Source organism: Semicossyphus pulcher, unplaced genomic scaffold, assembly GCF_022749685.1.
Source record: "Semicossyphus pulcher isolate SPU_LCO1_2020_fin unplaced genomic scaffold, fSemPul1.0.p SCAF_10, whole genome shotgun sequence".
In the NCBI taxonomy this organism is placed as follows: Eukaryota; Metazoa; Chordata; class Actinopteri; order Labriformes; family Labridae; genus Semicossyphus; species Semicossyphus pulcher.
In genome coordinates this window covers 11,185,842-11,198,986 of record NW_027211604.1, presented here as the reverse complement: position 1 = coordinate 11,198,986, position 13,145 = coordinate 11,185,842, and the positions used below count along the sequence as shown (strand labels likewise).

The window sequence follows — 13,145 nt, the reverse complement described above, 5'->3', positions numbered from 1 at the left end:
GAATGGCCTCTATCATTTTTTCGGTCGTATTTTTGGTGTGGTAAGTCTCATTATACACTTGTTTAACCTGTCGCATTATAAATGATCTATGTCTTTAAAGTTGTTTCTCAGTTTTGACAACTGCCAGAGAAATTTAGGCCAACATATATTTGTAACACAACTTAAACATTGCAGTTAATTCTGTAGCTGTTAGCAGTTCAAACTTTATGGTTTTGTGGCCAGGAGATGAGCAGCTATAGCACAGACCAGAAAACTGTGAATATCAGGTGAAAGAACAACTGAACCTCATAATTATTAGACCTGCACCGCAGCTCCAGACATTTATTACTCTGCTACATTAGCTTATCGGTTATCTTCTTATAACTAGTGCAGGGGTCTCTAACAGGTAGCTTACGGCCTGGATTTTAGCAAGAGGGTCACAGACTCTGTACAAAAAATCAGACAAAAATAACAATATTTAATACACTTTAATTCAATCAAATACACTGACGTCTAGGAACAGGATAGGCCTGTCAGTTGTCAATAAAAAACAGTGATGCTCCTGGCAAGTTTGTCGACGTCTGAACCTAACCAATCACAGCAATGTAGCATCCTCCATCGACAGGTTGGGTCAGTTATGCTGTATGCTTGAGATACAGTGAAGAGTTCGGTGCCTGTTAAGCCACATTTATGATGGACAATGAAGGTGCCCACGACAAGAAAAAGCAGAAAATATACAATTTCCACGGAGAGTGGGAAAGCAAGTTTTTATTCACGAATGTGAAGGACAAGCGTGTGGGCCTCATCTGTGGTCCCAACGTTTCAGTCGACAATAGAATCAACATGGGGCGCCACCAGCAATTACAGCGATGTAATGCAAGTAGCTCTTGGCCACTTTTATTTTTTCAAAGTAGCTTTCAGATGAAAAAAGGTTGGAGACCCTGAACTAGTGAAAGGAAAAACTTTCAATACCAAAATAATACTAATGAAACTAATGGCTCTACCTCATTTATTTGTTTAGCTGTAGCTTTCAGCACCGTCAGCCTCACTGAGACTGTCGGTGCTGAGGCTGTCACTGTGAGCGGCTGTGTAGAGGCAGCCATAGCTGTGAGGACGCACCCAGCAGCAGCACTTGACCTGGACTCAAACACATCAGAGAGGCTCCACACGGCAGACTGAGGCTGAAATTCAGATTCACCATCAGGGGAGAAATCAGAAGAAACACAAAAGCATCTGAATGAACATTTCAGTTACATCACTGCTCACATTTTGATGATTACTGTAAGTAATTTCTCCTGTTTAGAAATACTGTTATAATGTGCACATTTAAAATGAAGGCCTATGTTTTTATGCGGTCAGTACATTTTGTATGTGCTCTTTAGCTCATGCTTGAGATGTTTTCCATGCTTGTTAGTTTTGCATTTGAAACACAAAATTTAAGTACAATAATTTGAACTAAATTAATGTGTTTATATGGATGTATGATTTATTTAAAACACAGTTGAATTCAGAAGAGACTTTTGTCTTCTCACTGACTCTCTCTGACGGACCTCCATGATTGGGGTTGCTAGGAGATTTTTACGAAGCGTCTCAATGGACCGTAGCTCAGACTTGTGTCAGCATGACGTGTGATCCGTCATTTGTCATATTCTCTCACGCAGAGATGTTTCAGTGTGCGGCCTGGCCTCTGGTCTTTCATAGGGAGTGAGTGCATGTGTGTGCTAAGTGTGAATGTAATGTAAGTAACATTCTCAGCAGAAGTAATAATACAAATTACATTTTGGGAATATATAAGCAAGAAACTGAGACAGCAGAGAACAACACACTGGCTCAGTGTTTGTCATGTATGTATCCTGTAGCACTAACGTCAAACTTGTATGGATGAAAATTGTTTTGCACAGGTCACTATTATTTAGAGGTTGGCATCAGGTGGCTCTGTTTTGTATTATTAATGGTGTTCTCTTTGTGACATCTTGTTTCTTTTCTTTGAATTATAGGCCAACACTTGGAGGAAGAGGCAGAGGACGCTCTGTACCTTACCTGTACAGTATGACATTTAAAAAGAAAACCTCCAATACACTTAATATTCTAAAACTCATCAATCATTAACTGGTCATTATATTTGTTCCTCTACTTTTCTCATCACAATTCATTGACTGGACTGAAGTAGATACATTGAGTCAAAGACACAAATCTTGAACGCATCTAAAAATGGCAATCCTCTGAGAATTCTTAGGAGTTGTCAAAAAATAAATGATGTCCCAGAGAGACAAAACTCACTCTTACTTTTGTAGTTTTGAAAGAAAGTCACTCTTGTTCCTTTCAATATTTGCTTAAAAGCCAACAAATTGAAATTAAAATGATTTCAATCACGGTGTCAAAAAGTCTGATTAATCTAAGGCATTTAACCAAATTCAACAAGTAAAAACTTTAGGTTTTGTATGCACATCTGTTACCAGAGGTGGAAAGTCACTAAGTACCTTTACTCCAGTACAGATTTAAGATACTTGTTTTTTTATAATCCTATTTCATACGTACATTTATACAATTCAGACCAAAATATTGTACTGTACTTAATTTACCTTTAGTCACTATTACTTTACAGATTCAAATTAAAGATATCATCACAATAAAGAAACAAATGATGGTGTGTTATTGGTTAAAATGGACCTTTACAAACTGCAAGGTCACACAAAAAAATCATCAATACTATAATGAACATATGAATGCATCAATAATTATGTATCAATAGATAAAGCATTCATATTTTTTTGACAATAATTTAATGAGATAATATATGTCAATCTTAAATGGGCCTTTCTGCATAATTCATTCAGATATATTCTGATTATAGATTGTTGTACTTCTACATAAATACAGTTTGAATGCAGTTACTTGGAACACAGTATTTCTACATTTTGATATGTTTACTTTCACCTACATTAAAGAGTCTTTCTTCCATCCCTGCCTGTTACAGAATAAGTAACTGTTTGTGGTAGTATAATTTGGACTACAAAAAAAGTCCATAGAGGTGCCTCGGTGAGGCTCTGTGCTTTTAACCGAACTGCAGTTTATTTCAACAGAGAGAGGAATCAACCACAGATTAACCAACACTGTAACAAATCCCACTCCAGGCCTGTATTTGCATATTAAGTCAAACACTTGAAGAGAATCATGATTGAAACTTTGTGACAACATTCATTCAGCCAATAAAAAACACATTTACTAATGCAATACATATTTGAAGAGGCTTTACATTTATTTCTTGTGTGTTGAAAATCGTCACTTTAGTGTTGCTTGTAACTTAAGGTAAAGTGAAAAGGCTATTTGATCGCTTTAATTGTGAGGCCATGCTGAGTTAAGCAGTACTTTGATATAATTATCATCTTGAAACGATCTCTTAAATGTCTCCTCATCCCAAAATAATCACTGGAACGCCTCCACTTTGTAGATATTATCTGCCTGTTCAGCCGGATAAAACACAAACAAGCTCTTAAACTCCTTTTATTTATAAAGTAAAAGTTTATTAATTAGATTCCTCTGGTTCACTCGAGTCCACGTTCACCTGTAGAGCCTTATATCTGTCACATTATGGACCCTCAACTGCCTGCATCTCTTTGTCAGCCTGCCTGACAAAGATCCTGATTTAAGGATTCATTAGACTCCAGCAGCCTCAACATATTGCACCATTCAGCTGGTACTTATGTGTCATCTGTTATCTATTGGACTGGTGTTTGTGGCGAGCATATGAATGATAATCAGGCCTTTGTGTGTCCATAGAGGTGCAGCAGGATCTGCGGTCTGTGATGTTGCCTCAGGGGGAGATTAGGAGGGGCAGCCGGCCCTCTGTGTCACGTCGACAGTCACAGCGCCCATCCGCGGCCCGGCCAAACCCCACTGGGACCTTAAATCCTGTTACACTGTCAGCTAAAACCATCATTTGTATTAGAGATGTGTGGGTGTTTAAGTGTGTGTACATATTAAGTGCGGGGGGATAGTGTCTTAAACTATGAATTATTCATACCAAAAAGAAAAGGAGATATTGACTACATCTCCATAAACAGACTGCTCTCTTTATGTCATCAGGCACGAGATCTTTGGGTATAATTGCGTAAAAGCCCCTGAAAATGTGCTTCTGCAACGGCACAGCAGGCACTGGTCAGTGTTATCATCAGGGATGAACTTGAGTGATGGCAATTGTTCCAACTTAATATCTTATAAATAATTTACTATTTCAGGGGCATTGCTTTCCCCCCTATCAAACATAAACGCTAAGAAGCTTTGCTCACTCACAGCTGTATGCTGAACACACGCTGAATGTGTCTGTGAGGGGAAAAACACAGATGTGATGATGCATGAACCTTATCATAAGAGGCTATAAATGTATATTTTTTGAGCTTGAGAGGAGTCCAAAAAACTGTAATAGAGTTGTTGTAATGTGAGTGGGCTATTTCCCTCCATTATTTATCTCAGTAACAAGTGATTATGGAGAATGAGATTCTTTGCACTTCTGGCCCGCGCCTCCAGAGGGAGGTCAAAACTATTTGTCAGTCTCCAGTTGGGATTGCAAATTAGGATGAGCCTCCCTGCGTGACGACCCATGAAACCTCTATTCCTATCCACGGGGTGACTGCTGTACATAATTCGAAAATTAGGGCCTTTGATAACATCTTTATGTTGAGCAATACATCAATCTGCCCACAGCATGCCGGCTATCTGCCGCTGTAAAAAGCTGCGTTCGAGACACAAGTCAAATCTGCAGCGTTTAAGGCCAGAGCTGAAAAAGATTACACGTTTTATTTTAGGCTTTGGCGCTCGAGCTGGCAACTCTTCATGACAATGAAAGCCGTTTTTAACGTATAAAGAAAACATGTCATTAAATTATTACCTCTTTAAGAATCGAAATAAAAGCGATAGATTTGTTTTTACAGGTTTTAGAGAATACACACAAGATTGACAGACTAGTTAATGGCTAATTCCTGGCAGGAAATGAAAGGACAGACTAATGCATCAAATGAAAATGGCCCTCGCAGATGTAACAGTCATTCGGACGGAAATTTTGTCTCGTTAAAGGGTTTAACTGCTCCTAATTTGTATCTACTTTAATGGCGCGGGCTAATTACAGGTCTGGCCTTTATGGAAGATTAGCGGTGTGAAGCTGAGCACATTAGGCCTCTTTTATGAGGAGAAAACAGATAGCGTCACACCGTCATGTGGTATATGTTGTGGAGTTTAAGAGCCCGTTTTGGACGTGACTATTATGGGATGCAATGCCTAAAAGCAGATGACTTAAACCTAAACAGGCGACAAAAGAGCAGAAATTAAACAAGCCATCCCCAAATAACACACAGAGAGTAAGAATAATAAAGCAAACACAGTTAAGAGGAAGCTACGCAGTAACTTTGTTTGGACTAGCTTAGCATTAGCTTAACAAACGTGTATTTATGATGTCATATTTTCCTTAATTTAAACAGATTATTTTTTGTTTGCCTCTTCAGACAGAAGAAAATTAAGTGAGATAAAGAGAGAAACCACATTCCACTATTTACTCACACATTACGGGTCCGTCCCTTTGAAGGTCTTGTTCAGAGTGCCTTAAAGTGAAAGAAAATGTTTTCCTATTACTTAATTCAATCAGAGCGCGAGGCGGGGGCTTCACGCGCCGCGCATTGGGCTCCTCTATGACAGAGTCGCCTTTGTTGCGTCTATCCGCCGCTGTCACACACTTTAATTCGACTCTCTTTCTCTCTCATTGAAAACCCTCCACAATGACATTCAATAAGGGCCGCAGAGTGAAAACCTGGTTATTTTTACATATTCTTTCCCCCGACTCGGCAGGGGCCCGAGCAAAGGAATTAATCACTGCTCTTTAACAGCACTGCCTTCAGGCAATGACTTGTCCCTTTTTTGTGCCCAGAAATGACACATTAACCTTAAAATGGATATGCATAAACTTTACATTCAGCTGTTGCGTTCATGCGCTCCACACTGTCAGTAAAGTAGCCACACAAGTGCAGAGGACCTGTCACACAAATAATTAACCTCAACTACAGAACATACTGAAAACAATATTAGAATTAAGAAATTAAACACATGCACACGTGCAGATGATGACATTTGATTAGCTTTAATAACCTACAGACATAATTAATTTGTGATTTAAAAAACGACTTTACATTATTCTGTGATTTACACGCAGTTTATAATAAATGTAGATTAACAGTTTTAAATATTTCTGAAAGTTTTTTACCACTGTTTCTTCTTCTCGCTGGTTATACAGACACAGTTAAGACTATATACTACTACATACCTAATAGGCTCCTTAATATCTGAAACAAAACTTGAATACATACTCTGGCTTTCTGAATGTGACAGAAAGGTTTTCTCGCGCACATTTACGCTCTGCTCTATGATAAAATGAGAGTGATGATAAAAGGGAGAATGGGCAGTGCCGCCTCTTGCGGCGTGGGTGGGGCTGACAAGAATAGACTACATTATGCAGTTCATTTAGTTAACAAGTGAAATAATGGGGAAGCGTGCAGTGGGAATGCCGAGAGAAAGGCACAAAACCCTATTGAGAGCTCTTGGCCGCTTACAGCGTAACCGTCACATGGCCGAACCGAGTCCACGGCGGCTATTTAAGGAGCGGCGCTGCGCCTTCAGCACCACTTCGCTGTCCACAGTCTCGAGGAGAGCACACTGACACCACCACGCGCCGGATTCAACTTCAGCCACACTGAGCAACAAGTTTGCAAACATGCCGAGGTCTTTTCTCGTGGATTCCTTGATTTTACGGGAGGCCAACGACAAGGGGAACGAGAACAACCCACCTTTATTCCCGTATGCTGTGCACTCACCGCACCACCCGCATGGGCTGGCGGGCTCGTGCCACTCCAGGAAAGCCGGGCTGCTGTGCTTCTGTCCGCTCTGCATGACCGCGTCCCAGCTCCACCCGTCTCCACCGACTCTTCCGCTCCTCAAGGCGTCTTTTCCTCCCTTCAGCACGCAGTACTGTCACTCAGCTCTGTCCAGGCAACACACTTCATCCAACAGCGTCAACCTCAGCCACGCACCGGGGATTTACCAGGCTGCGTACTCAGTCCCAGACCCGCGACAGTTCCACTGCATCTCCATCGGTGAGTACAGGCTGAGTTTACATTTAAGCGAGCGCACAAATACACATTTCACCTGCTTTTATAATACCACAGTAACTCACAATTTCTCTTATTTTCACAGAAAACAGTAACGGCAAACTTCAGAGCAGCAAGCGCATGCGCACGGCCTTCACCAGCACACAACTTTTGGAGCTGGAGCGTGAGTTCACCTCCAACATGTACCTCTCCAGACTGAGGCGCATCGAGATCGCCACGTACCTGAACTTGTCCGAGAAACAGGTGAAAATCTGGTTCCAGAACCGCAGAGTGAAGCACAAAAAGGAGGGCAAGAGCGGCGGCCAAAGGACTGGATCACATAACTGCAAATGCTCGTCCCTGTCAACCGCGAGGTGCTCGGAGGAAGAGGAGGATGACATGCCCATCTCTCCATCCTCGTCCGAAAAGGAGGACGTGGACCTGTCCGTCTCCCCCTGAACTCTGTCCCCTGCTTCCCCTCCGAAAGAGTTTGGTCCTCATGATTTTGAAAACAGCCAAAAAAAGACTGATCACTTGTGTTCAGTCGTCTGTACATAGAAAGAGAATATTTAATCAGGGCATTGCCCTGAGTTATTGTATAGCTGTATACATGTTGTACGTTTTGTATGTAGTTTTTTTCTGAAAACGGTCCAATTGTTGTTGCCAATCCCATGAGTATGGTAGGCATATTTGTAAAGAAGAACCCAAACGACAAAAAGAAAAAAAACAATAGAAACATTGTTTATTAGTATTTTGGGGGAGACAGTATTTTGTATACATGGTGACTATACTGCTTAGATTCTTTCTATGTGGATGGAACTGTGATTCAAATGTGGAAAGCTGGAGAGACTTTGCTGAGATCACTCTGAAATTATATCTTCAGTGTAATTGAAAAATATTTATTTATTTAAAAATGTTGATACTTAAATAAAAATATTTCTGAGCGGCAGACTGCGTTGTCCTGTGAGTTCAATATTTTGGTCTTTGCGCGCCACTTTTTGCGCACAATGGCGCACGTTCACTCGGGTTAATATCAGAAGTTTGGACATTAAAATTGTATTTAAAAGGAGGTAAAAGGGCAATCCAATGATGCCAAATACTTTGTGCTTGTCTTTGGTACAAATGGTGACATGATTTACATCACCACACATTTAAAGTTACTTTGGCTGCGCTGGATGTGGCAACATGTGCAGTGCATTATTTCAGACGTAACGCTCAGTGTATTCTCAAATTTAAAAATATGTTTCAGTATTATGCTACAGAAAGATGGAGCCTTTGTTCGGAAGAGGTGTTTGGTGTTCAAACTCTGAGAGGAATATTTAAAAAAAATGTCTTGGTTTATACTTTTTGCTCACAGAGCCAAAAAGAAACGATAACAAAGAGACATTCTGAGGCTGCACTGTGCCACAGACACACCAAATGTGCTCCTGTTTCCAGAGGAGCACATTAGGTAATATGAGCTGAACTCCACTCTGGACGAGTAAATAAAACGCTCAATAATCTTTAGCACTTAGAGATGATAAAGACTTTATTATGAGGTCCCTTTATGTGCTTTCCCTGAGGGACCCTCAAACCAGATATCACTGACTGGTCCTTTGGAGCTCTTTTCAAGGTTCACCCCAGCTGAAATGATCCGTCTCGTGTGACTGAGTTAATAACCACTGAGGGTGTATAATGGTGCATCAGGACTCTGCATAACTTAAGATATCGATCTAACATGAAAATAAATGAGGGAAAGACGCAGTTTGGTGTCCATGACCCTTATTGTTCTGATTGTTAACGCATCAGTGTGGTCAAGTTTATTGTGTGTTTTATGAGCTGCAGGTGTGTTTTAGATTAAATGCAAGCCTCTTGACTCAGCCAACATTAATCTTATGAAAAAAACATGATTATAAATTAGCATAAAATGTGTTTTATTTGGCAAGTAATTACATCTACAAAGTATAACAGTATGCATGTCAGAAAATACGCAGCAAGCTCAAACATAAATGGAAGTAAGTCAGAAAAAAAGACTTCAGCAGGGAATTCTGCCTCCAAGAAATCTTGGTAAAATGTATGTTTATATTTTACTAATGTTAAAAATGTGTTCTCTGATCTCAACAAAATCTGCCAAGACACAAACAGGAGTTCAGCGTAAAGTTCCAGGTTTGTTCGCTTGTTTTACGCACCGCTTCAGCTGCTCTCTGACTGAAGCTTCGGGTCTCAAAATGATATAAATCATGTTGAATAGTCTTTAAATGATATTTGCCTTCTTACAAACGGACCTATTTACTCTCTGAAGGGAGTAAAAACTGTTCTTAAATTGCGTACAGCACGTTATCTGCATCAGTGTGCCTTTTTTGGATGTGAAGTTTCACTTGTAAACTTTCATTTAATTGTTCACTTAACCATTTTAACAAAACTCTAATATTTGCATTTGTTAAGATATGGGATTAGACTATTTTGTTAATTGCACCATAGAGCCCCATTTTGCTCACAACGTCCTCTGCAAAGCGCCCTTTATCCATTCAATAGCCCGGGGGTATGCGCCCTGGGGGAGCTTATACGCTCGGTGCTCCAAATGCTAAATTTATTTATTCTTAATTTTGTGCCGATCAATTCATTGAAGCAAAAAGGACTACGGTGTCTTTTAAAAAGAAGAAAAGGGAATTGTGGACGTAACCTTGACGGAGCTGAGGAGAGGGCTCCCCTGACGCTGGAGAGCCGCTTGAGTCAACAGGCGCCCATCTAGCAGACTCGCCCTTGTCTTTATTCTGGCTAATTTTTTATTTACGGCTTTTCTTTGACATGTCTCTTATCTATCAGATTAAAAGAACAGCTTGTAACAAATCAGTCTGCACGATTTACAACAGCATTAAAAGGGGACAAAGGGAGCAGGCAGTCAGTACCTGAGAGTCTGGTAGACGGCGCGGCGCTGCAGCTGATTCGATGGTTTGAAAATACGCACGAAACAAAATACTTGAATCCTGAAAAAGAGCCTTTGTACGTTTCTTTAGAAATCAAGCAATTCTGCATGACAAAGGACAATTAATAAGCCGTCTTTTCACGACCAGCAGCTGGTTTCCCCGTCAAGGAAAGTTGGAAAAAATTCAGACTGAATGCGCGCAAAAGCCCTTTGCGCGCAGACAGCAACCCAAGGTGACCCATTTGGCACAGTTAAAATAACCAAGCCGAGGTAAAAGCGAGGGAACTGTCAAAAACATTTAAGCTGAAATATCTTGAAATTGCAAATCCCTTTATGTGGAGGGACGCTGCCGATGTGGGTTAGTCGTACAAAGGAGGTGGTTAAGTTGGAGAGGCTTTGGAAACGGACACGTGGCTTCTCAATGAGAGCTCTTTTGGACCCGCGTGGCTTGCTGTGGCACTGCACATTCAACTACTTTAAACTTATACAGCTTAGTAAATGCGAGTAGTAAACCAAACATGTTAACCTGCTCACTTTAACAAAATACTTTACAAACTTTTAAACACTTTAGATCATTTATAACGTGTTTGTTTACTCGTTTTTTAAGGACGAATGCCTGCTGCTCCGGGCTTCCAGCCTCGCCTGTGAATGTGGAGTAGTGAGTTATTGTTGGAAGAGGGGGACTATTTTCAAGAGGATGAAATTACATTTTATGGTTTAATGTAGATTTATCTTCACATTTATTTACTTTATGATGTTTGGTGATGTTTTTTATTTTAAGTGCAGTTGTTTTTTACCCATAGATAGTCTATTGCAATGACACAGATGCAAATATAGATCTGTGAGCATGTTTGTGTGAATAAAAAATGAAAAATTATTTACTTTTGCTTTACCATGGGGAAGGAGGGAAAGTGTAAATTATGTTTACAGTTTGTTCAGCAGATGTTCTCTTCTTTTCTTTGGCGACTTGTATGGATGGACTGGAGTTACTGACGATGTTTTTTAAAAAGCCTGTGTACAAAGTTTAAAACGTAGAGCAGCCACACGCTGTCTTTACGGAGCTGTAAGTGGTGACAAAGTGTGTGCAGCCTGCTGAAGTGGCGGGGAAGGAAACGGCTCGCCATCGCCTTGAACTCTGAGTGTTTTCTGCTGCTACATTTGAAGCCATTCAGCTGTATATAATCTGTTTAACAGCTAATCAGTAATGTAAGATGAAGGACTGGCACGCAGCTTCACTCTTCCTCTCCTCTCTCCCCCCCTCTAATTGAATATTCAGCGCGCGCACCGTGCTCTGCTTGCCTTTTTCAGCGTGCTGCTGGGAATACGCCTTTTTAATTCTCGGCCCATACACACACAAGCAGTGTCAAAGGTCGGGAAATAATGAACTGCGCAGACATGGAAGTGACCTCTGCGAGCGCGAGCGCGACTGCAGCTCCAAAAATGAATGCTTCTCAATGGGATTTTGGTCCAAATATGAGATTTTAAATTACAGTGGACTTAATCTGTTGTTGTTTGGATGATGTTACTTTCAGCCAGTCCACCTGTGAACACGAGCTCAGACTAGAAAACTTATATAACAGGCCTACCTGGACACGGAGGTAAACATTAAAACTTAAATTCTTAGGACCGTAGCAAGTTATTAAAAAATATGAAGACAAATTAAATCTACAGTTATGTTATAGAATAATCTACTATCTGTATAAGTGATCTATTTCTTTATGAAAACCAACACGTGTTGTGCACCACGACATTATATTACTTTAATGTAACCTAATGTTATTGTGTATGTGACCTTATGTTATCTTATTGATTATTTTAGGATACGTCATAAATATAATTCATGAAGTTGAATAAGTGCATTGTGGTAGTGTTGGACTTTATTACGGTTTTGCAAAACGGAATTTAAAGTAAGTTTTAACGTGGAAAAGGAGCACGTGCAAGTTCTTTCTTGTGTGTGAAGGCAAACTGCACTCGTGCACTCCACGCGCACACATGCAGCAGCATGGTTCACATAGCGGTGGTGTTAGCAGCCTTCTGGTCCACAGTCTCTGTGCAGCACTGTGAGCACATTATGTACCTGAGCCGTCAGTTGATCACACAGGGCGGAGCAGGAGCGTCATCTGGTGGCAGATGCTGGAGCTGGTTTAGTGAATGTTGAACTGTTGGAGCATACATAAAAAATCCGGTTTCATTACAGTTATAGATGTAAGATTTCACACTGTAACTATAACTATATTATTTTGTGTTGCAAAATATCTCAAACTAACAAATAAGCAGGGACAACACCACATGTAAAAAGGCCCCTCAGTCTCAGGGGGCCCCTTGAATTCTCCTCATTCACACAGCAGCAGCACAGCCTCTTTTATATCTCCCCTCTCAGAGAGCTGCTCCCTGAACGACTGCTGGAAAGTTATGAAAATCTCAGGAATCTGAGGAAGAGAAAGACGCCATCTCTATCTATAACAGTTGCTTACATTTCTGCATATGATATCAACTTTATGAGCTGTAACTATGTCAGTATTTCAACAAGATCTTCAAACCTGTGTGATAATGTTTGCATATGTGTGTGCTGAGATACTCAAATGAGAAAAACAAAGCTTATAAAAAGCAAAGATTTAAAAGGTGTAAAGCCTGGTTGTTGCAGTTTATAAATGTACCGAGTTAAGAATCTCAGTAGCTTTGTCATCACTCCGAGTGCTGTGAACTTCCCACTTCAAATTACCTTGATGATACCGGGATCTGCGACGGCTGTGGCTCAGAGGTAGAGCGAGTCTGTACTCCAATTGGAAGGTTGGCGGTTTGATCCCCAGCTTCTCTGGTCTACCTGCTAAAGTATCCTTGGGCAAGATCCTGAAAGAGGCTGCAGTGTATGAACACGTAGCTTGGCTGATTTTGTGACCTTGCATGGTACTACATTAGTGGGTGAATGTGTCATGTAATTTTGGTGGTCAGAAGACTAGAAAGGCGCTATATAAGTGCAGTCCATTTACCTGTTGTTATAGCGTCAGTCCGTCTACTCTTAGCCCTCTTTAACCCCTGGAAAAAACATCGGGTAGAAAAATCAAGGTGACAAATTTGAGCCCTCAAGCAACAATTAACAAAATACTATCACATGTTTAACCAGAGAGAAC

The 13,145-nt window shown here is 40.6% G+C and overlaps 1 protein-coding gene across 1 annotated transcript; it reads left to right on the top strand.

Moving 5' to 3' along the window:
* Nucleotides 1-6,736: 6,736 nt before the first annotated feature.
* On the top strand, nucleotides 6,737-7,657 carry gsx1 (GS homeobox 1). Its single transcript, XM_069677104.1, has 2 exons — nucleotides 6,737-7,115; nucleotides 7,216-7,657. The coding sequence occupies exons 1-2, from the start codon at nucleotides 6,737-6,739 to the stop codon at nucleotides 7,566-7,568; spliced, it is 732 nt and encodes a 243-aa protein (XP_069533205.1). The 3' UTR covers nucleotides 7,569-7,657.
* Nucleotides 7,658-13,145: the final 5,488 nt, after the last annotated feature.

What these genes read in the sequence shown, in the direction of transcription:
- gsx1 (XM_069677104.1), top strand. Translation starts at nt 6,737, where the DNA reads ATGCCGAGGTCTTTTCTCGTGGATTCCTTGATTTTACGGGAGGCCAAC. An exon ending in GTTCCACTGCATCTCCATCG is followed by an intron (nt 7,116 to 7,215) that starts GTGAGTACAGGC and finishes TTATTTTCACAG; the next exon opens with AAAACAGTAACGGCAAACTT.